Source organism: Petaurus breviceps, unplaced genomic scaffold (genome assembly GCF_028583685.1).
Source record: "Petaurus breviceps papuanus isolate PSGF00001 unplaced genomic scaffold, PetGlider_PUasm1.0 91133, whole genome shotgun sequence".
In the NCBI taxonomy this organism is placed as follows: Eukaryota; Metazoa; Chordata; class Mammalia; order Diprotodontia; family Petauridae; genus Petaurus; species Petaurus breviceps.
Window position 1 is genome coordinate 84,180,602 of NW_027187419.1, and position 23,304 is coordinate 84,203,905.

General features: G+C 35.0%; 1 protein-coding gene across 10 annotated transcripts in view; it reads left to right on the forward strand.

The window, feature by feature from the left end:
* PKP4 (plakophilin 4) overlaps positions 1 to 23,304 on the forward strand; it is a 260,863-nt gene that overhangs the window by 220,116 nt on the left and 17,443 nt on the right. For all 10 annotated transcript variants that reach the window (XM_069080737.1, XM_069080739.1, XM_069080741.1 and 7 more), the window contains 6 exons: positions 836 to 968; positions 5,659 to 5,872; positions 17,763 to 17,946; positions 20,745 to 20,862; positions 21,848 to 22,039; positions 22,247 to 22,420. In XM_069080737.1, the coding sequence (XP_068936838.1) occupies positions 836 to 968; positions 5,659 to 5,872; positions 17,763 to 17,946; positions 20,745 to 20,862; positions 21,848 to 22,039; positions 22,247 to 22,420 (1,015 nt within the window). The remainder of the gene's footprint in view (positions 1 to 835; positions 969 to 5,658; positions 5,873 to 17,762; positions 17,947 to 20,744; positions 20,863 to 21,847; positions 22,040 to 22,246; positions 22,421 to 23,304) is intronic.

Consider the following 23,304-nt stretch of genomic DNA (forward strand, 5'->3'; position numbering starts at 1 on the left):
TCTTTCTTTTAAAGTTAATTTTTTTTCCTACTCTGAATATAATTCTTTTCTCTCACAATTAATGCTTATATTCTTGGTGAGTTTGTTTTTGAGGATTTATCAAGGTCAGCCAACTTACTGATCCATTTCCAAATGAGCCAATTTTCTCCTAATGTAACAAGTTTACATTTAAAAAGCCCTCACTTATGTTTCCAAAATTAGGCCCATGAGATTAGCATGATCCTCTTAATATCACCCTGTCATTCTTTCTCTCCTTGTCAGTTCCTTCAATTCACCAAGCTAAAGAACCCACATTTATGCTATGTTAACCACAGCCAACAGTTGTTATGTAGATATATAAGTTCATTAAAATTAAGCTTGTTGTCTTCCAAAAGAATTGTAATATTTTTTGCCTAGTTCTATGAAAAAAATGAAATCTATCAATGAAAAATATTTTCTTTTAAACAAAACCGATGGGAAGAAGTTATATGTACTAAGTTTTTTTGTCTCATTTGGTTATACCCTCATATCTTTTTGTCACTTTTAAAAAAATTTTACAGAGATTTTTGGTATTTTAATAACTTTATTTCTGTTGCAAAGGAGCTCTTTCTTGGCAAGAGTAATTTTGTTGTACCTAAAGTACAAATTTAGGGCCAGCTATGTGGCACAGTGAATAGAGCACCAGCCCTGGAGAGTCAGGAGGACCTGAATTCAAATGCGGCCTCAGACACTTAAGACAAAACCAAGCCATGTGACTTTGGGCAAGTCACTTAACCCCAGTTGCCCTACCGTTCCCCCTCCAAAAAAAAAAGTACAAATTTGAAAAGTTCTTGGAATTGTATTTTTTCTCTTGCAGAGAATTTGCTTGGCGTGATCCTGAACTGCCCGAAGTCATTCACATGCTACAACATCAGTTTCCCTCAGTTCAAGCAAATGCAGCGGCCTACTTACAACATTTATGCTTTGGAGATAACAAAGTGAAAACTGAGGTACAAGATCTCTGAAGGAAAATAAAGGAAAGATCACTCTTTAATTTAGAGGTCTCAGAGGGAATTATTTTATTCAATTAAATAGTCTTTTAAAAATATTTTAAAATAATTTTTATTATTTTGGAAGCCAGTTACAAATTTGAGTAGTTCTCACAAAAGCTGGAATCATAATATTGGAGTGATTTTAATGTAATTTTCAAATTGTCTTTTTAATTAGCTTGTTTTAAAACATAGAAAGTCTAGTCAATTTAACCTTATTTAAGAAAAATATTTTCTGATACAAAGCTTTAGAACAAAAATGTTTGCATTCCTTAAACTAATAAAAGGGAATATATGCATGTTTTCAGCATTATGTCAGCATATAGTGGGGTGAAGTTATAGGAGGTTATAAACATGAATTTCTATAAACTTTAAATTTTATCAGTATTTTTGTCCTTTTAGAGAAATTATTGGTCATTGAGAGCTATATGTATTTATTGATCACAGATATCCCTTGATCTTTCATTTGACTAATAGAATTACTATTTTCAACAGTTTATTAAGCTGTAATTTTCATTTTATCAGTTTGGACTATAAAACACCATACCAGTGACTGACCTATGGGTGGATACCTGCAAAAGAACACAAAAATCATGCTCAGCCTCCCTGGAATATGCTCTGTACTTAACAAATTCTGTGTCTTTGTTCACACCATTCCCTGGTCTGAGAAATTTCTATCTTAGCACCAGTTCAGATTTTACCTTTCTTCACGATCCAGTACAAACGCCACCTTTTCTTCTCATGTGACCTTTTCCAAACTGTCCTGCATACCAGCTGTCTTCTGCTGGTCTGGGTTGAGGGGCAGAGTAAATCCTTAATCATCTAGATTTATACTAAATTTTTGGACATGAAGCAAGAACTGTTGTTAGAGGTGCAGAAGAGTACATCCAGAACATTGGGTCTTAAACCCAGTAGTAAAGAATGTGAGAGATCTTACAGTGTTCTTATTGGCTGTGTCTTATGGTCTGAATTTTGATGTCCCAGAGATTATAATAGAGGTGTAGTCTAGGGTAGTATACTTATTAAGCAAGTACTATATATAAGACCCTGTGATACTGTCTTTTTCTTGTGTCTTACTGTGGTATTGAGGTTACCCTGTGTTGTCAAAGGCCATGCCAGAGAGCTAAAAGCTCAGACAGGTTCTAACTACTTGGGAAAATGTCCAGTCCAGATTAAATGTTGAACTAGCCTAGCTAATTTTGGGAATGCACAGCACCAGACTGACTTCAGATTTAAAGCCTTTGCAGTTCTCAAAGCTATTTGCATCATAAAAGAATTGGTGGAGGGAATTATATACTGGTGAAATTGTAGTCATTAAAGTATGTGCAAGGTATTATACAAAGTACAAAGACTTTCTATTGGATCATTAAATATCAGAACTTAAAAGAAGCTTACAGTTCATCTTGTCCAATGCCTTCATTTACAAAGGGGGAAACTGAGGTACTAAGACTTTCTTAAGTCACACCACAGTTAGTAACAGTGGTAGGCTTAGAATACAAATTTCTTAATGTCTTATATAGTTGACTTACCGTTCTGCATCCTGACCTCTGGTCAGTTAATTATCTGTTGCCCCAGCAAGGGAGACATAACTACAAGAGATGTTGCTACTCCATCAGTTAAACAAAACCCCAGGTCCCAGAAACACAAATACAAGGTTCTAGCAAAGCTAAGATTTTTGGAATTTTTATTAGTCATTCAGAAAACCATTTTTGGAGCTTCATTTGAGTATGAAGAACATTGCTGTCTTTCTCTCTCTAATTCATTTGCAGTCTCTGATGGAGAATTGGTCAGAACTAGTACTTATTTTCATTTTATACTCAATATGTGAATCAACCAAGGTCAACTTAGATTTTCTAATATCTGGTACTACCTAAAAATAAAAAAGTTTACAAGCTTTTTATAACAATATGAACTTCTTTCATTCCAGATATAAAATGTTTAAGATAATTGAATTCTTTTTGTTGTTTTTCTTAAGTATAGGTATTTATTTGGTTTTCAACAGGAATATCTTTAGTTCCAATTCTGTGGCTGAATTAGAAAAATACTTAGAGATTTACTAATCATAATTGGAATTGGCAAACCTTAAAGAAATAATTTTAAGGAGTACATATGCCCTTCAAAATTAGGAATAATTAGTTGATTTCTTAACATTTGTAATATGATCTATATAACTACTTGGATTCAGATTCTGTTTTGATTCATTGACTTCTGACTACAGGTTGATTGTCTACAGTAATCTCAAAGCTGTTGAAGAAACTTTTCTTTTTTTGGAGGGGGGAAGGCAGAGTAATTGGGATTAAGTGACTTGCGCAAGGTCACACAGCTAGTAAGTGTTAAAGTATCTGAGGCTAGATTTGAGCTCAGGTCCTCCTGACTCCAGGGCTAGTGCTCTATTCACTGCACCACCTAGCTGCCCCATGAAGAAGCTATTTTTGACAGCTAAGACTGTTATGTATTAGTTAGCACACACCTTCCCTCTAAAATATATGGTATAAAAGGCATATTTCTTAGTTTAAATTACCTGAGAAATTAAAGCCAGTTTGACTCCATAGGGTAGAAGAATTGACATTCATTCAGCAAGATACCTAATGAACCTATGGTTATGTGCAAGGTACTATGAGGAATTAAAAATGAGAACCAAATTGTCCCCCCCCCCCAAAAAAAAATGAATGAATGAAGTTAGTTCACAACAGAAATTTTTGAAAATCAGAAACTACTTTGTCCATTTATATGTCAACAAAACATAAAATTCAAGTGCAATTCATTACATACTTCATAAATATAAAACAGTCAGACCAACAAAATAAGAAATTGAGATTTTAAAGAGCCTAGTCTCAGAAAAAGAAATCAAGCAAGCCATAAATGAAATGCGAAAAAACCCTTGAGTCAGATTTGTAAGCCTTTCTCTAATTTAATCAAAGGCATATGTTTGCAATGGAGACACACTAGAAACTTGCTCAGTACATTATTTGACATAGTTTTTAAAATGCTAATGATAACAGTAAGACAAGGGAACACAGTAAAAGTATTAATATTGCCAAAGAGGAGACAAAATCATCCCTATTGGCAGATGACATGACATGTTGTCCCAGAAAAATCAATGGCAAAACTGAAAACAAATAGCTTCAACAAGAGAGCAGGCTACAAAATACAGTTAATCCACAGTGACACGATCAGCATTTCTATACAGCATGAAAAAAAACCAGGGAGGAATTATAAGAGGAATTCCATCTAAAATAAATACAAAATACCTATATACCTTTGAGTTAGCCTACCAAGACAGACAGACATGTGCGCACACACAATGTAGAATATAGAAAGAATTCACGTAATGACACATTTTTTTGACATGTTTAATTGTGCTAAATCTTGTTTACTTTTTGCTATAAGTGGTGGCTCTTTAAGAGGAAGAAGAGGGAAAGATATATGAAGAAATGTAGGTGATAATATAAAAATAAAATTTTATTTAAAAAAAATAATTTTATGCTGTCAAAATTGACCAAATATTTTAATCTTATGATTTCTTTTGTACTTTGTTTACTTAAGAATTTTGCCCTTTAATCATAGTTGGCATATGGCATGTGCTTAATAAATATTTATCTTATTAAACCCCTCTCTGTGACCATTCTAGTGAAGGACCGTATTGCCCCCAAACTGAAGTATTGAAATAATCTGCTGGCCAGGCTTCTTGTTTCCACTGCCTCATTTTTCAGTAAGTCCCTGAAGTTGAAGGACCAAGGACACATACTACCAGTGTGACACTGAGGAAGTTGTTTCCCCTCCAAGTTCCAGTCCATAGTACTGCTATCATATCTATTTTACAAATAGACTTAGTCTGACTCTTCTGTTTGAAACTTCTCACTGGTTTTCTCTTACCTACCAGATAAATCCTCTAGTTAAAGATTTTCCACACTCTGTCATTGCCCTCCTTTCCAGCCTTACTTCATATACCTGTCATCAATGTGCCCTCTATGCAGGCCACAATGGGATGCTTGCTAGCTCCTGATAGGCCTCATTATTATCCATTCCCATGCATTCTCTATGCCTAATTGACTTCTGCTCCTTAGATATATATTAAAAACATAACCAGATCTATAAGACCCAGCTCAAATATTATATTCTCCATGAAATCTTCCCTGATTTAAAAATTATCTCTTCCTCACTGCACAGCATGCATTTTCTGTATTAAACAGTTATGTTCCAATCCTGCATGCATATATATTGCACTGGACAGCACATGTGGTGATAGAACCCTGGGCCTAAAGTCAAGAGGAGTCATCTTTTTCAATTCAAATTCAACCTCAGATACTAGCTATGTCACCTTAGATAATTCACTTAAGCCTGTTTGCCTCAGTGTCCTCATTTTTAATGAGCCGGAGAGGGAAATGGTAGTATCCCTTTACCCAGAAAATGACCCCAAATGGATTCACATCTGAAAAATGACTGAATATCAAATTTTGCATTCCTCTGTTAGATTATAAGCTTTATGAGAATGAAGATTATACTTTATCTTTCCCAGAACCTGGTATCATTCTTTACATAGTAGTGATAATAATAAGTGTGAAATTTTAAGCCTCTTAATGATTTAATTTATTAGAATTTTTCTTCATGTATGCACAATAATGTTAAACTGTTTACATTATCTTTCTAGGTATGCAGATTAGGAGGAATCAAATATCTGGTTGACCTTTTGGACCACAGAGTTTTGGAAGTTCAGAAGAATGCGTGTGGTGCACTGCGCAACCTTGTTTATGGAAAATCTACAGATGAAAATAAAATAGCCATGAAAAATGTTGGTGGGATACCTGCCCTGTTGCGATTGTTAAGAAAATCTATTGATGCAGAAATAAGGGAACTTGTAACTGGTAGGTACAGAATATATAGATAGCTTTTTTTTTACTTTAGCCAAAGAACCTGTTTGCCAGTAGTTGAAATTTGAAAACCTGCTATAAATAAGCCTAGCTTTCAGGCATTGTCAGAGAATTGAATAGCTAATCAAATAATCAGGCTGAGTCTACAATAAGGTGGATTTAGCATTACAACTATGTAGAATATGATACAATCTCTTTTTGATGATAAAGACATCTAGGTGGCACGGTGGATAGAATGCTGGAACCTGAAATTAGGAAGATCTAAATTAAAAAGTGGCCTAACACATTTACTAATTGTATGACCCTGGGGTTTCTTCATCTGTAAAGTGGGGATAGCACTTCGCATTCAGGGTTGTTGTAAGGATAAAATGAGATATTTCTCAAGTGCTTTGCAAACCTTTAAGCACTGTATAAATCTTAATTATTATTATTGATACTTCAGAAGCTACTGTCTCTGAATATTAACTGTTATGTCAGTAAACATGAAAGTGTTGGTTAATAATTACTTCCAGTTTTTAAAATACCATATAAACTATAATTTATCATATTTGTACCATACAAAAGAAACAAGAATATTTTGATTCTTTGGGTAATTTCAGTCAATAATCAGTAAACATTTATTAAGAAAATTCTGGGGATATGAAAAGAACCAAAGGACAATACCTGCCCTTGAGGAACTCAATCTAATTTGATCAAAATATTTTCAGAATACCTTTTTTTGGAAGGGTAGGAGAATAAAACTATCCTTTACTTGTTAAGGAAAGGGATAGAAAGTACACCTGTGATTTAATTGATATAAATAACTCCTAGAAAGGGAAACTCTTTCTACTATTGTCGAATCTTCACAAATTGGTTGGAGCACTGAGAGAGTGAGTTGCCCCAGATCACTCAGCTAGGATGTATCAGAGGCTTTCTGGTTTCAAGGTTCCAGTTATCTGTCCATTAAGCCATAATTCCTCTTAGACCAAACAAGAATATTCAGCATCCCCTAAAGCGACCCATATTCTCCATTCCCCTTGCCTTTGCTCATGCATTCCCTATTCCCCAGTTGCTTCCTGTTTCTATCTCTGCCTCTTGAAAATATGCCCGTTCTATAAGACTTAGTTCAGATACCTCCTCCATGAAACTTTCCCTCATCTTCCCTCAGCCAATGGCCATAATAGAGTCTTATGGCCAAATTATCTGATTAATTGAAGGACTTTTTGTAAGGCAAGATTATGACAGATATTTTTCATGTTCTTTCCTCATTTGGGGGAAAAAAAAAATTTGTTTCTTCTTTGCTTTGCCCTAATTAGGGAGTTAGAAATAAATGATCTAACTAATCATTTTTTCCTAGATTACTTCAGAGATGAATATATTATACCTTATTGCCCATTGACTTAAAAGGGACCCTGATTTTGAAGTCTAGGGATTCTAAATACCCAAAACCCGTACCTATTTTATTTATGAACATAATTAAAATTGCTATAAGCTGTCTAACAGGTGAGTTGACATAGTTGATAATTTATATATGTTTAGGTTTGTGAACATCTATTGTCATTAGACCCAAGCTGTACTTTTTTAAATAGTTTTTTAAATTCTGTATTTAATATTCTGTGACTGTTTAGCAAAATGAAAGCTTGACTTGTACAGAAAGGTACAAATGTAAAAGTAACGTTCAGCTGTCCTTATACTCACTACCTTTTAAGTTGGTATTAGGTCTTTTATAAGAGTTATGTAGAACATTTTAGGAACAAGTGAAAGCCCATTTAATGAAATACTATCCTTCTGTTATGAAATCATTGTTAATAGTAAAAAAAAAAAATCTACATGGATGTCAGTTTTATGAAAATTATTTTCAAAAGAAATTTAGCTTTAATTTTGAGTTAATAGTTTTTAGCCAAAGATAATTTAATTTTACTTTTTATGTCTATGAAGTGCAGTGGATCATTGGAGAATACAGTTATAGTCTTTACTTCTTAAAAGGTATACATTGTCAGATGCTCTGTTTCTAAGATTAGAGTCTAGTTATAATTGGTTGTTTTGTTTTGGTTGTTTGTTTTGAAACATTTTAATGAAATCATAATGAATGATTTTGAACCCACAAGTTGTGGGGTTTTTTTGTTTTTGTTGTATTTCTTTCTTTTTATTTTTCTTTTAGTTGGGGGGAAGGCAGGGCAATTGGGGTTATGTGACTTACCCAAGGTCACACTGCTAGTGTTAAGCATCTGAGGCCGGATTTGAACTCAACTCCTCCTGACTCCAGGGCCAGAGCTCCATTCACTGCACCGCCTACCCACCCCCAAGTTGTGTTTTTTTAATTGTGGTTTTATATTTTTATTAGAATCAATAAGGCTACTAGAAATCACCCTTTCTCTCCTCAGGACCTAGAGATTAAATAGAGATGTATTCCTTTTGTAGGGAATTATCCAATGAAAAGAAGTGCTTGGATTTTGTTGTTGCTGTTTTAGTTGTTTGGGAGTTTAAGTAAATTTTGTAACAGGGTTAATTGGGATTCATAAAAGAAGGAAAGAAAGGATAATTGCTGTAGTAACATGTTATTAGGTATATTCATTTATTACTAAGGATTTTATGCTAAACTTGCATCATTGAGGTTAGCAGAACATTAGAATATAACTTTGTTATAAAAAATATTCTTTGTAATGGCATATTTTGTCATGTAATTCTTACCTGCACATACTTCTCCTATTAGGAAAATAGAATATTTTGTAAATCAGAAATTATTAGGGAACATGAAGATGACTGATTTATTTAACAAAGCCATAGGAAAGTGAGCTTCTTACTCACCATTAGTTTATTGGAGACAGTGACCTAGAAAGACATCTTGGGTTAGGAAGATAACACTACATAGTAACTCTTACTTACATGCTTCAGGACTTTAAATGACTAAACTTGGACTAGTCTACAGTCGATGGCTCTGGTCCGTAAGACTTGTATTCAAAGTCTTTTCAGCTTGGTAAAAGCTGCCATAAGCTTTCATTCACTACTGGTACAGCTTTCAAAAACTCAAGGTCACCTTTGTGCCTTGGTGAGTCATTAGAGAACTAATGAGGAAGTGGACAGCGGTTGCTAAAAATCATTTGGAATTAGAGGATACTAATAGTTTTTAGACAGTAAAATTTTAATTTACCTTTTGTAACTCTGAATATGAGGTCCTTCCTTTTCCAAATACCAACAAGTGGACATATTGCTGGAGAAACTGAATCTTACAAATCCAGATACTGTTGCCATAAGCAGAACCAGAAGAAAGAAAAGAAGTTGTAGCTAAATGTATTGGTGATTCACAGGTTAACAGATTGGCTGGGTGTTTTGGTTTTTGTTGTATTCCCTAAAGCTTCAAGAATTTTTATCATGGGATATTTCTTCATCACATATTGCAAGAAATATTTGTATTTCCAAAAGGACCATTATGAAAATTATTGCACCTATACACCAATATCAATTGCATAGGATGACACAGTTGAGAAATGTTCTAAAGAATTTAAGACCCTCTAAAGCAATTCAACATATGCCCTGATGCTTGGCTGCTTTGGTGCAAAGGTATGTGAATAGTTGAGGAAAGGGAGAAAAAAATGGAGAAAGTATGGTTCTAGAAAAAGAAAGAGAAACCAAAGGCATAGATTATGTAGAAGACTCATGTCTCTATAAATCATGGACACTTTTTTTTTTAGTGTGCTAAATATGACAAGCAAAAAGAATGAAATGGTCTGCATTTCAATAGACAGGAAAATACTGGTGGATATTCTAATTATCAAGAAGCTAGGTGGCACAGGGAATAGAGCACCAGCCCTGGAGTCAGGAGGACCTGAGTTCAAATCCGACCTCAGACACTTGACACTTACTAGCTGTGTGACCTTAGGCAAGTCACTTAACCCCAATTTCTTTGCCTTGCCTCCTCCAAGAAAAAAAAGTGGTCAGCAATTTGTGCAAATTCATAGTTAAAATCAGAATTTATAATCAAGAAGAAAGAACAGTAATGAGAAATATATAGCATATAACTAAGTTTTCATTCTGAATTGTTTAAACAAGCTATCAATAATAAAAAATTAGAACTTTACCACAGAAATGGCATTAATATCAAGTAGAGTTGAACTGGTTTACCAAGGGGTCAAGTTTGGGAAGAAAGAAGAGTGTGGCCAGTGTATGGGTGCATAATTTATGAAAGTTGTGGAGGTCATTATGAGGATAAAAAATAGAGTTGAGGGTTTACAAGGCAGTGGGAGAGGTAGAAATAACACAGACTGTTCAGATAAAAGAATTTCGGAGTTCATGTTCATGGAAGTCTTATGTATTTGTCAATGATAGCAATATAAAGAGTTTGAACATCTCTGTATGTAGGTGAGGTAGACTAGAATAGGTCATGGGGCTATATATATATATATATGTTTAAATAGCTGAGTGAAAGGCCATAGAGGAACTTACTCTTCCCACATATACTCCAACAGTGAAGTAGAAGGGGAATCAGATCAAATAATCAAGAAATTTAAAAAGAACTATCAGCATACTTCTATATCTGGCCTGGCACTGCACAAAAAACTAGCCAAAAGCCAAGAGTATCCAGGTGAGGAGTCTCACCTGTAAAGTCAACACTGACTCAGATGAAAAGCCAGAAATCTATAAAAATGCCATGACTGAGGATATCTACCCTCCAAAAAGCAAAAAAAAAAAAAGAAAAGATCAGTCAGAACTGCATAAACTTTGAATTACAAACATCAAGAGAAACCTAGAAAGGTATATATTAGTAATCAAAGAGGCTAAATTATGCTAAAGTGCTTAACTTCTCATAGAGGAAAAAAAACATGTAGCACTTCAGAGTTAAGTAAAACAGGAATTCACACAGTGTTTTTCTTCTGTCTCAGTAGTCTTAAAAAGAAGAAAAGAGGGAAAGTGAAATCCTATAGGAAAAAAATGAGGAAGTCTGGTGAGGCACTTTCTCAGTCATATAAATTGATTTGCTTATCCATTCTGTTAACCTCTTCCATTTTATGAGTAAGTTTATACCATTCACATTCACAATTCTGATAATTATTTCCTTCCATTCTTTTCTCTTATGCTTTTGGGGACTTCTTTGAAGAGATGATCAGTGGATTCTTGGTATGATGAATAAGATGATAACCTTTCTTTTGCCTTTGGGGGTCTTTCTTTAGGTCAGAATTTTCCTTTTGTTGGGTTATGTTTTGTTTCCATAAACTGTAAAGTCTTCCCTATCCTGTTATTGGCCTTAGTTGAAACCTCTTCCTTTGGGTAAGGAAAGAGAGAAAGGGGGAGGTTTTTTCTTTAATCCTCAATAAAATCCAGTGTTGTATACTAAAGACTTGTATACTACACAGAAGTTTAACACCTACGCATCATGGTTTTTTTTTTAATTAATCAGAAGACACTTGATGTAGTAAGCACTGCAGAAGATGAGTAGCTTCTTTTTTAAAACTGAAAATCAAAGTCCATGGGCTATGCAAATTTTATTAACTCCTTTAACTACTAGTAAAATATGTTGACAAAACAGTGTTTAATGCAAATGTGAATGGATCAGAATCTTCTTGGAACATATATATTGTTGACAGCTTCGTGTAGTAGATTAAGAGCATACCCCTCAGAGTCAGGAAATCCTGGGAAATTTACATTCAAAGTCTGCCATTGACACTACCAACTGAGCATTCTTGATCAAGTCACTTAACTTTTTAAGTGTCCCCCAGGCACTCATAAGACTAAATTGCAGGGGCAGCTAGGTGGCGCAGTGAGTAAGAGCACCGACCCCAGAATCCAGGAGGACCCAGGATAGGTTGGCTTCAGATACTTAACACCCACACAAAAAAACTGGCATGTAACCTTGGGCAAGGTACTTAACCCCAATTGCTTACAAAAAAAAAAAAAAAGACTAAATTGCAAAGCAGAATTCCATCTGCATTGGTAAAGAAGGTTTCTTCAATGGAAGCTCCCTATACCAATTAAGTAATAGTTCTAGTCCTAAAAATACACAGACACACATACTATAGTCAATTTTATTTTTGTTGTTTCGTAACAGGAAATGAATACTTGTGTGAGAGTCATAACAAAGTCAATAGTGTGCTAGATTTGGAGTTAGTAATGCCTAAGGTCAAATCCCATCTTTTAACATTTATTATCTATGTAGCTCTCTGAAATGTCATTTTCTTTTCTGTAAAAAGCAAGATAATCATACCAACAGTATATAAGAACTCAAGGTTCTTATGAGGCTGAATGAGAGGAAATATGTAAATTGCTTTCTAAACTTTTTAAAGATACATATTATTCTTGTTGTTATAATATTAGAAGAAAGAATTAAAAATGAAAATAATACAGCATACAATTGAAATAAGTTCATTTTGACATATATAAACAATTTATTGGTACCTCCAAAGTGGGAAATGATTGGAAAAACATCAACACAGATTATAATAATTTCATTCTGATTTAACCAGTGTAAATCAGTTGCCATAACAAGAAGACCAAGAGATTCTAAAAAACAGCTTACTAATCACTAAGCCAAGAGCAACAAGTTTAGAATTTCATCTTGTTGCAAAGTGAAGTTGAACAGAACTAGGAGAATGTTGCACACAGTAGCAACAGTATTGTTTGACGAAAAACTGTGAATGATTTAGCTGTTCTCAGCAGTTCAATAATCCAAGACAATCCCAAAGGACTAATGACGAAGCATACTATCTGCCTCCAGAGGAAGAATTGATATTGTTTGAATACAGATTGAAGTATACTATTTTTCAATTTCTTTCTTTTATTCAAGTCTTCTTGTACAAAAAGACTACTATGGAAATATTTTATGTGATTGCACACGTTTAATTCATATCTAAATGCTTTAACGTCTCAGAGAGGAGAGGGAGAAAAATTAAGACTGGAAACTTTAAAAAAAAACATGTTTAAAAATTGTTTTAACATGTAAGTGGGGGAATAAAATATACATGTGTATGTGTATACATATAAATTTAATTTTAAAAATTTCATTTTTTATAAAACTATGAAAAAAAGTTGTGGAAGATTATAAGCAGCATGACTTTATAAAATAATGAAAATCAGTGGTGGCAGGGGGACATTTAATGAAAAAATTAGACCCACTTAAGCAGTCATCCCAGAGTCATTAAGGATAAAACTAAAAAGAGAGCAACAAGCATAAAGGAAGAAAAATACTGATTCTTGAAGAGCATTGTGAAAGCAGAAATCCATCTCATTTTATCTAGCATCATAGGTCTGGATAAGCTTGGAGAGGAAGTAGGAAGGGCAGTAAAAGCAAGAAAAAGGAGCATAAATGGACCAAGTATACATAGAGGAGGTTCATGCTGGAAGTGACATAATTATCAAAATAGGAAATTAGGAAAACATAACTACTGACTCATCCATAACAAAGCTATTATTGAGAAACAAGAAGGCTTATGAAAGTGGTGTTTTTCTTTCTTGGGGGGGGGGGTGAGGGCAGTTGGGGTTAAGTGACTTGCCCAAGGTCACACAGCTAGTAAGTGTCAAGTGTCTGAGGCCAAATTTGAACTCAGGTCCTCCTGACTCCAGGGTTAGTGCTCTATTCACTGAGCCACCTAGCCGCCCCAAGTGATATTCATTAGAAGACATCTTGATCATCACAGTTAACCAAAGGATATAGATTACACAAGATCCCATTATACTTATTTATTGATCTAAAAGGTATTTGATTCATTAGAGCACAGTGCTTACAGTTCCCATGTATATTTCAAAATTATTCAGGTTTCCTTGAAAAAATAAAACAACTTTGTTTGACACTCTCACATCAAACATGCATAGAGAGAAGTGTTCACTGTTGTGGAAGTGATTGGTAATCACTTCAAGGAGAGATTTCCCATAGATGATAAGCATCTCTAGAAGCTCCCATTTATATAAGGACATGCTGATTGAGTCAAGTCTCAGAACACTACAAAGCTTCCTTAATGAGCTTCCTGATCAATTTTAAGATTTTGATCAAACCATCCGCAGAAGAAAAACCATGTGAATAATAACTGTTGTCCAGATTATTATTAAAAATTACTGACCTTTAGAGCTAGTTTGGTCCATTGTGTATGTTTATATGTGAATTTGACTATGCAAGTGTCCCAAAACTCTTAGTACACTAAGACTTTTGGAACACTCTGGGAGCATGAAATGCACTTCAGAATTTACTCCCACCCACCAACCAAATTCCTAGAATCTTCCCTGGTGTCAATTACAAGCTTTAATAGTTTATTATTTATGACTTAAAACTATTAAAAGTAAAGGCATCTAGATTGTGCAGTGGATAGAGTGTTAGGCCTAGAATCAGGAAAATTTGAGTTCTAATCTGACCTCAGACACTTACTTGCTGTATGATCCTAGACAAGTCACTTAACCTCTGCCTCAGTTTCCTCACCTATAAAAACAGTAATAATAGCACCTACTTCACAAGTTTTTTGTGAGGATCAATGAGATAATATTCTTTCCCCCTTAAAATTGTAGTAAGACTATATATATATGTATCTTATATCAGGCCTGCACAACTTATAGCCCTCCAGCCACTTGCAGCACACAAAAGATTTTGGGTGACCCTCGAAAAATGTAGAGGAAAACATTCTTTGTATGTAGAGGAGATCTTTTGGTGAGCTTGAGGGCCGCAAGTTGTGCCCGTCATACATATACCCACATATGTGTATCTTTTAAAGACTGCAAATAATCAGTGAGTTGTATCAAGAACCCAGCAAGAGTCAAAGAATAGGCTTCAACCCTTGAAACAAAGACCTTTCTTTCTGATGCTCCTTCCAGGGTTATAGGCAGCAAGTCATGAAACACATAAATTGAAATTGTGGATCACTCAAAAGGGAATAGAGAGGGGAATGGTGGCCATGAGCATTTTAAGTAATTACAAAGGTGAAGAATGTTATCCAAGAAATACATGAACAAAATAGAATATGGGCTGGTCACATCATGAAAGTTAGGGATAATTCTGGACTGTAAGTCAGTTGTTTCATCAATAAAACCACTTGGGAAAGTGCCTGTTCCCATTTTTTATTTTCATCAAAGATGTCCTTTTGGGCGGCCAGGTAGCACAGCGAGTAGAGAGCACCGGCTCCAGTGTCGGGATGACCTGGGGATCGAGTCCCAGCTCAGACACTTAGGACCCACCCAGAAACACCAGGCCATGTAACCTTGAGCAAGTTACTTAACCCCAATTGCTTAGAGGCAGCCAGGTGGTACAGTGAGTAAGAGCACCAGCCCCACTGTTGGGATGACCTGGGGATCAAATCTGGGCTCAGATACTTAGCACCATACTCAGAAAGAACTGGTCATGTAACCTTGAGCAAGTTACTTAACCCTGATTGCTTAAAAAAAAAAAGATGTCCTTTTATTTGCACATAGAACATTCTCATATGAAGTTGAATATAAGTCTGTAGTTATTGATTTTCTTTCACTTTTCCTTTCTGGGGAGTAATTCTATGCAGGATTTTTCCCCATTCTTTTGGATTTTCTCCCAGATATATCTTATAAAACAATCTCTTAATACTTTGGGTATTTCATTACCAGTAAGTACTCACTGATTTCCTTAGTGTTTATATGGTCCAACCAGTCTTCTTGTTTTTATCTTAACTGGCATCTCACATATAAAGTTGGTAGTTTTGCTATCCTTGTAATTAGGAATGTAGATTATTATAGAACTGATGACATCTGTTTTCATTTCCATTTATCTGTTTTTCTGCCAACTTTATCTCTGAATGCTTGGGGAACAATGTGTGTTTGTTGAATTTCAGTCTAACTTTTCTATAGACTTGTCACCTCCTACTTCTTTTCACCTTTTTATATAGCAGCTTTCATTTTTCATGTTCCTGCTCTTTAGTGATTACAAATTATCATGTACATTAATCTAGTGTTACCCTGGACTTACACTTGGCAAAGCAATCAAGTGTTTTCTGACTGAAGAGATTTCAGGATTTTTTGAGGGGGAGTGGGACTCCTCATTTTGGTGACTTTCCTATCTAAACTTTTCTGTCAAAACTTTTACAGTTAATATTGATAAGGTCATTTCTGCCTTTACTACTTTTTAGCATTGGTGTCTTGTTTGAATAGGTTAGGGTGAAGCTGTTGGAATTATATGCAATTGAGCTATTTTCTCATCATTTCTTTTATGTTACAGATTTTGGCTTTTACTCTAATCAACTTTTAGTAAAGGAAGTTTTATTATACCATAGTATATGGTTAGTGTATTTGCAAGTGGCAGAGTGCTTTTGCTGGGAGGAGATCATTACCAGCTAGGAGAACTAAGTTGTGTTGGGCTTTAAAGGTTTGCTAGGAATTCAGCAAATGATAAGGGGGAAGACAGGCCTTCTGACATTTTAAATCCAATGGTCTTACTCCTACATCAAAAAACAGACTTTTCCTGTGTTGTAATTTTGCTAATACATGTGATCCATTTCTGATCTTTATGATCTACAGATAAAATAGAGCTGTGCTGATTGTTATAAACATTGCAGTGTACCAACTCCATAAAGCAAAGAGTACCACTATTCTAAAATGACTTATTGGAAATTTTCTGGAGTCATGTGTAGGTATCCTTTGCTTAGCAACTAACAACAAATTTTGCTATGACCAAGTTTATATTTTAGCAATGATTTTGATATTTTAAGATTTGCTTTAATTAAAATTTTATACTTCCAAGTCGCAAATGCAGGTGGAAGAAAAACAAATAATACATATATTTACCGTGATGCTACTACTTGGGGGAGCAAGTAGTCTCTTTTGCTACTTAATCATAACAACTATCTACTCATTTACCTTAAGGTCCCCTTTATTTCATTAACAAATTTGAACTTTTCCCAGCTAGAGAGAGAAAGCAAACACACATACATGATTTGTTGTTTCTGATTCCCTTTTACCCTATAACTGGAAGGTCTAGTCTCTTCTTTACGTTTCTCTCTGACTCTTTTTTTTTTTATTATTCTTGGCCAAATCTGTTTAGTTCAAGATAGACCCAGTCAGCCCCATGTTATGATTTCCATCACTCACTTTATTGTACTAATCGCTAAATTTTTAAAAACATGAATACATCTCTGTATAATGGAAATTAGAGTATTCATTCATTATATAATATATAGAAAATACTATTTATTATATAAAATTTAGATTTTTATATGATTTTTAAAATCCATATCCCTTCCACATGTCAAGGGATAACTATAAATGAGAATCTATCTTTGGTAGTTGCAAGACAAGATTTCTAAAATGAAGAAGGGCTATTTTTACCTTCTTTTGGCTGTGTCCTAATTTATTTCATACAGCACTTCTCCAAAAAAAGAAAGGATTCTGATTTCCTTTCTGGTCTAATTAATAGTCTTTCATCTTCACTGATAGAAATAGAATTTTTTTCTCTACTCCTTAAAATGACCCAGACAGTTCCTAAACACTTTTCCTTTTGCAAAGGACTCAAATATTCTTTTTTTCTAGGCATCTAATAGATTGACTGACTGTTCTGTTAAGTTCTCTTTATTCACCTTGTAGTAGTGTATTTGATCAATCCGAATAGCAATACTCAGAGGTCTATTGAAGGCTTTTAGTACTCTAAACACACCTTAGAGTGAAATCATAGTGACTAGTTTATTTTGCAGAGGCCACTATTGTTTTGAATGATAAATCTGTAAATTCTTACTATAGTTTAAAAGAATGCTCATAAAATACTATAATCATTCATATATATTCAATAAACAATTTTAGAGGACCCAATTAACCTACTAAATGTCAGAGTATGAAGTAGACATGGGACAGACTGGTCCAGAATGGCCATTACTGCTAATATTTATTTTATACGTTTTAATCTTTAAGCTACAAAGAGCATTGACTAAAAAATGTTTGGATTTTTAAATACAATTCTTTTCTTTTTTTTTTTAAGGAGTTCTCTGGAACTTGTCTTCATGTGATGCTGTAAAGATGACAATCATTCGAGATGCTCTGTCAACTTTAACCAACACTGTGATAGTTCCACATTCTGGATGGAATAATTCTTCTTTTGATGAAGATCATAAAACTAAGTTTCAAACTTCACTAGTTCTACGTAACACCACAGGTTGCCTGAGGTAAATTCCTGGTTCCTTGTTGATCTTTCACTTCACTATTGAAATCTTTATATCATTTGTTTGTGTCTTGGGTTTATTTTATTATGTTAATAAGGGTTTTTTGATTCACCATTCTTTTCTATTATAGAATTCAGACTAATAGGTTTTATTTTCATGTCAAGTGCCAACTGGCAACACAGAAGTGCTACTATAAATAATTATTCTTTGATCTACTAGTTTTTTACTACTTTTAGTCTCAAATTACTTCCCAGATTCCAGTTTTCCATATAGCTTATATTCTTTGTTGTATTAAATGTGACTTTTAATTAATCTATAATTATAGGAAAAGAGGTTTCATGAAGTAATGAATAAAGGTCTGACCTTAAAGTAAGAAACACATGGGTTCAGGTCCAGCCTCTAACAAATACTAGCTTTGTAACCATTGGCAGTTCATTTAAACTCATAAGGCCAGGTGACTCTCTTAATACTTTTAAGTTACAGGTGAGTTGCCAATTTGCATAAATGGAGGAAGTTTCCACACCCAGAGTTCATAAAATGCAAAGGTAACATGGGATATTGGAAAGCATAATGGAAGTTAAGAGAGACATAAAGTTCAAATCCTAACTCACTTACTAGCTGTTTGAACTGGGCAAGTTAGAGATATACAATTTAATTCCTTTTGAATTCTATTAACAAATTCAAATATTTAAGGGAAATTCTTTGTTTTATGTGAAAAACAGTCTAAATAGTACTTTCCAGAGTTACATTAAATATCTAGAGGTTTTTAATAATAATAAAAAATAAAAGATTTCCTCTTGTGTATACAATTGGGTATTCTATTAACATTAACAATAACAACCTTCAGCCAAGAACAAATTTAGAAAGAAAGTCTTTTAAGCCATTTTCCCTCTTGAGGTATGAGCTAAACATTCAAGTTTAGAGAGGAAGGACTACCTCACTTAGGCTAACATTTTATTTTCCTCTAACGAATGACACTGTGAATGCCAGGATGCAGTGGAGAACATGGAGTAGAAAAAAAAGTAGGAAAATTAGAGAAGCAAGATAATATTATAGATCTCCTTTAGTCAAGCCTTTACAATATGGCTCTATTACTTAGTTTGAAATAGAGTCAGTTCCTGATTAACCATGGAAATGGCCATCATTTCCTCTAAATTGAGTCTTGTGAAGCTTTGCTGATTCTCAGCCAGACTTACCAAATCCCCAGAATCATACTTCTTCACCTAGGAAGCTTTGTTATCCACCAGGACGCTTCTCTGTATAGCTCACTGTGCAATCCAACTACATTATACAGTTATGTAGCTCAATTGTAGTCCAGCTGCATTTTTACCAACACATGGCATACTTCAGATCTGTGAATGACATTATGCTGAGAAGAATTTATTAAAATAGCAAACAAAAATATTGACAGGCTGGAATGATAGGCTAAAGAACCAATGGGATGAAATTTAATAAAGAAAAATGTAAACTCCTATACTTGTGTTCAAAAAATCAATTGCACAGGCGGTGTAACTAGATTGTCCTTGTGAAAAAGACATACAGATTCTAGTAGACTGCAAACACTGTAAATGAAACAGCAATGTGATCTGGAAGCAAAAAAAAAAAAAGCTAACCCTGCCTTATTCTACATTAATAAAGTTTAGTGTCCATAATCAGGAAGGTAATAATCCTATACCTTAAGTAGGCCAAACGACATATGAAGTATCAGATTGAGTTCTGGGCACCACGTCTTGGGAGAAAATATTGATAAGCTAGAGCACATTCAAAGAAGGGAACAAGGACAGCAGTACCATAGAAATATTAGTTGAAAGAAGAAGGAATATTTAACGGGAAAAGTGAAGACTTGTGAAGGCTTGTGGCAACATGACAATCTTTAAATATTTGAAGGATTACAATGTAGAAGAATTAATCTTATTCTGTCTGCGTGGTCCCAAAGGCCAGAACCAGGGGCAGTGGATTGAAATTGAAGAGAGTAGGGGAGGTTGAAGGCCCCAGATTTTGGCTCAGCCTAAGGAAATCTTAATAATTAGAGATGTCAAAAAACCAAAACAAATCAAAAAACACCTAGATCCCTGTCACTGAAGGTGAAATTGCAGATAAAATTCATGAATCTCTGTAGTCTCTCACAACTCAAAAATTCCATGATTCTGTGATTCTGCTTTGTTCCTAAGTAGCTATACCCTACTCCCTAATACTGATCATTGCTTTCATGTGTAACTTGGGTTTCTCTCCAAGAAAGAAGAGACAGCCTCTGTATGGCAGTAGGAAGATTAATAGAATGTTAAATGGAAGTAACTCCCTTTAAGAGAAGCCCTGAGGCTGACCATATAGTTTTCAGAGCTAATTTAGACTGAGAAGCGGTGAAATAAACAAAACTGAAGTTATTGAGCCAGCAGATACATTCCTTATCCCTGTAGATATGAGGCAGCTTACCTGGCTTTTCTTAGAAAGTTGTCCAACGTAACAACCATCTAGTTTTGTTTTGTTTTTTTTAACAGGAATTAATTACAAAGCCACCATTATCTAGCTAGAATTTTACAAACCACTTAGTTTATTTAAAGAAAAACTTCAAAGTAAGTTTGGAGCTCCTGTTATTGATTGCACGAGTAAAAAGCTGGTAATAGCCAACTCTTTTTCAAAACATTTTTATTTTGTTAAATATTTCCCAATTACCTGTAAAAAAAATTAACATTCATTTTTTAAAAGTTTGAATTCCAAATTCTCTCCCTCCCTCACAGACTGTATGTGAATGAATGAGTTAAAGTTGTAAATTTTGAAATTTTTACATCTCCACATTTTAGGAATCTCAGCTCTGCAGGAGAGGAAGCACGAAAACAAATGAGGTCTTGTGAAGGCCTTGTGGATTCCTTGTTATATGTGATCCATGCATGTGTGAACACTTCTGATTATGACAGCAAGGTATGGAAGAAATTAAGTTAAATCACTTCATGAACATTAAGGGTCCCTGTTTCCACAAATGCAGCTGTGCAGAAGCAAAAAGAGCCAAGTGACCACCTAGCCATGGGTCTGACCATTTTCCTAAACTTATTTGGCAGAGTGACTCTCCTTGTAGAAGCAGCTACTGCCATCTTTCTTTCTCTGTCTACCCCCAAAGTAAATCAGCATTTGATTATCTACCCCATGGTGGGGCTCTCGTCTTCCTCTGCTCCTCTTTCCTCTGTCCATTCTTAGTGTCCTGGCTTTAGAAGGGAGTATCACTAGTGTGGAAGGAGAAGTGCTTAAGGAAGGGAAGAAAATGGAGAGGTAAAAGAAGGAAGAAAAATATTAAGAATGCAGAAATATGTCTGTATATAATAGCAACTTCATGTCTGGAATAGAAACAAGAAAGGAAAATAATTAGCTTATTGGTGATACAGGATAGGAACTCAGAGATTAAAGGGCTAGGCCAGAGAGGGAACCTGGAAACAATGTCTGTTCCTAAGGAGGGGTGGTAGTCTTTACTTCCATGATGAAGAATTACTTTGGTGACTGAGGTAGAAAAAGTGTAGGGTGTGACTCCTTTTGCCATTTAGTGTCTGATTCTTTCAAAACAGCCTTGAAACTGAAATGTTCTGAACTTCCACTATCATTGATTTGTTTCCCTTCAGGAGTTTTACAAACTTTTAGAAGCGTACATCTAGATGTTAGAATATATTGGTCTCAGTTTTTTGTGTATCTTGCAAAATTTCCAGAACACAATTACTGTTTTAGATTCTCCTATAAGCATGTCACTTTGCTAAATAAAATCATTTTTCCATCCTTTTTAAAATTATTATATAAGTATAGATAATTCATGTATTCTGTCATGCTCAGATGTGAAAAGCTTTTTCCGTTAATGTCAATTTAATGTGAAAGTTATTTGTTTTCTTTGATGGCACTAACTCTAAAATATATTAAATTTCAGACTGTGGAAAACTGTGTGTGCACCTTGAGGAACCTATCCTATCGATTGGAATTAGAAGTACCTCAGGCACGACTGCTGGGAATAAATGAATTGGATGACTTGTTAGGAAAAGAATCTCCCAGCAAAGATTCAGAACCAAGTTGTTGGGGAAAAAAGAAGAAGAAGAAAAAGAAGACTCCACAAGAGGACCAAGTTAGCATTCAATTTGACATGAATTCCTAAAGTATCATTTTGGGGGAAGCAAAAAAATATTGTTTTTCTGAGGAGAAAGTGGTAGTTGTTGTACTGTTTATATAGTTATATCAGAGACGGATCAGATATTAACATGGTAAAATATAGAGCAAATATTAACACAGGCAATTACTCCTACTTAACATATTGACCTTGTTTCTCTTTCAGTGGGATGGAGTTGGCCCCATACCTGGATTTTCTAAGTCTCCTAAAGGAGTCGAAATGTTATGGCATCCATCAGTAGTAAAGCCTTACCTGACCCTTCTAGCAGAAAGCTCCAACCCAGCTACTTTAGAAGGCTCTGCAGGATCACTCCAGAATCTCTCTGCAGGCAACTGGAAGGTATGACATAGATTCCAAATGATCCTTAAGAGATCACAGTCAACCAGAAAAATCAGCAGATAAATGTTTCTAAGTTTTTGCCATGTGCCTGGCACTGTGCCAAGAAATTGGATCAGAGTATCATATATTTAGGGTTGCATTGAATCTCAGAAATAACCACATCCATCCCCCCTGTTTTACATATGAGGAAACTGAGGCCCAGAGAAGTTCAGGGACAAACTGGGATTTGAACCCAGGTCCTGATTTCCAAATCCAGTGTTCTCTCCAATGCACAGCAGTACTTCTTGAAAGGAAACATAGCCTTTAAGAAAACTAACAACCTGTTTGATGAGAACAAAATACATATATAAAACCACTGAAGACAATAGATTATCGAGTGTTTGACTGTCAGTCAGCTAGGATTCATTGAACTTGTATGTGCCGGGCAGTATGCTGAGTACAAAGGATACAAAGAAAGCAAAAGACAGCCCTGTTCTCGAGGAGCTCACATTCAAATAGCTTTGTGAAGACAGCGTAGATCCGGCATAAACGGGTGGAGGGTTAAGGGCGAACAGAAAAGACTGCTTGTAAAAGGTGGAACCTTAGCTAAGACTTCAAGGAAGCCACAAGGCGGAGAAGAGGACAGAGAAAATTCAGGCACGGACACAACCAAAGAAAACACTTAGGTCAGTAGCTGGAGTGTTATATACATACAAGAGACAGCGTAGAGCCTGCTTCTTTCACAGGATCATGCAATATACATTGAGGGGATTACAGTGTAAAAAACTTGAAGGTAGGAAGGGGCGCTTATAAAGGGCTTTGGAAGCCACAGTGTTGCATGCCTGGAGGTAATAGGGCACCACGGGGGTTTATTGACTTGAGAGAGGCTGGTGAAATGGTCAGAC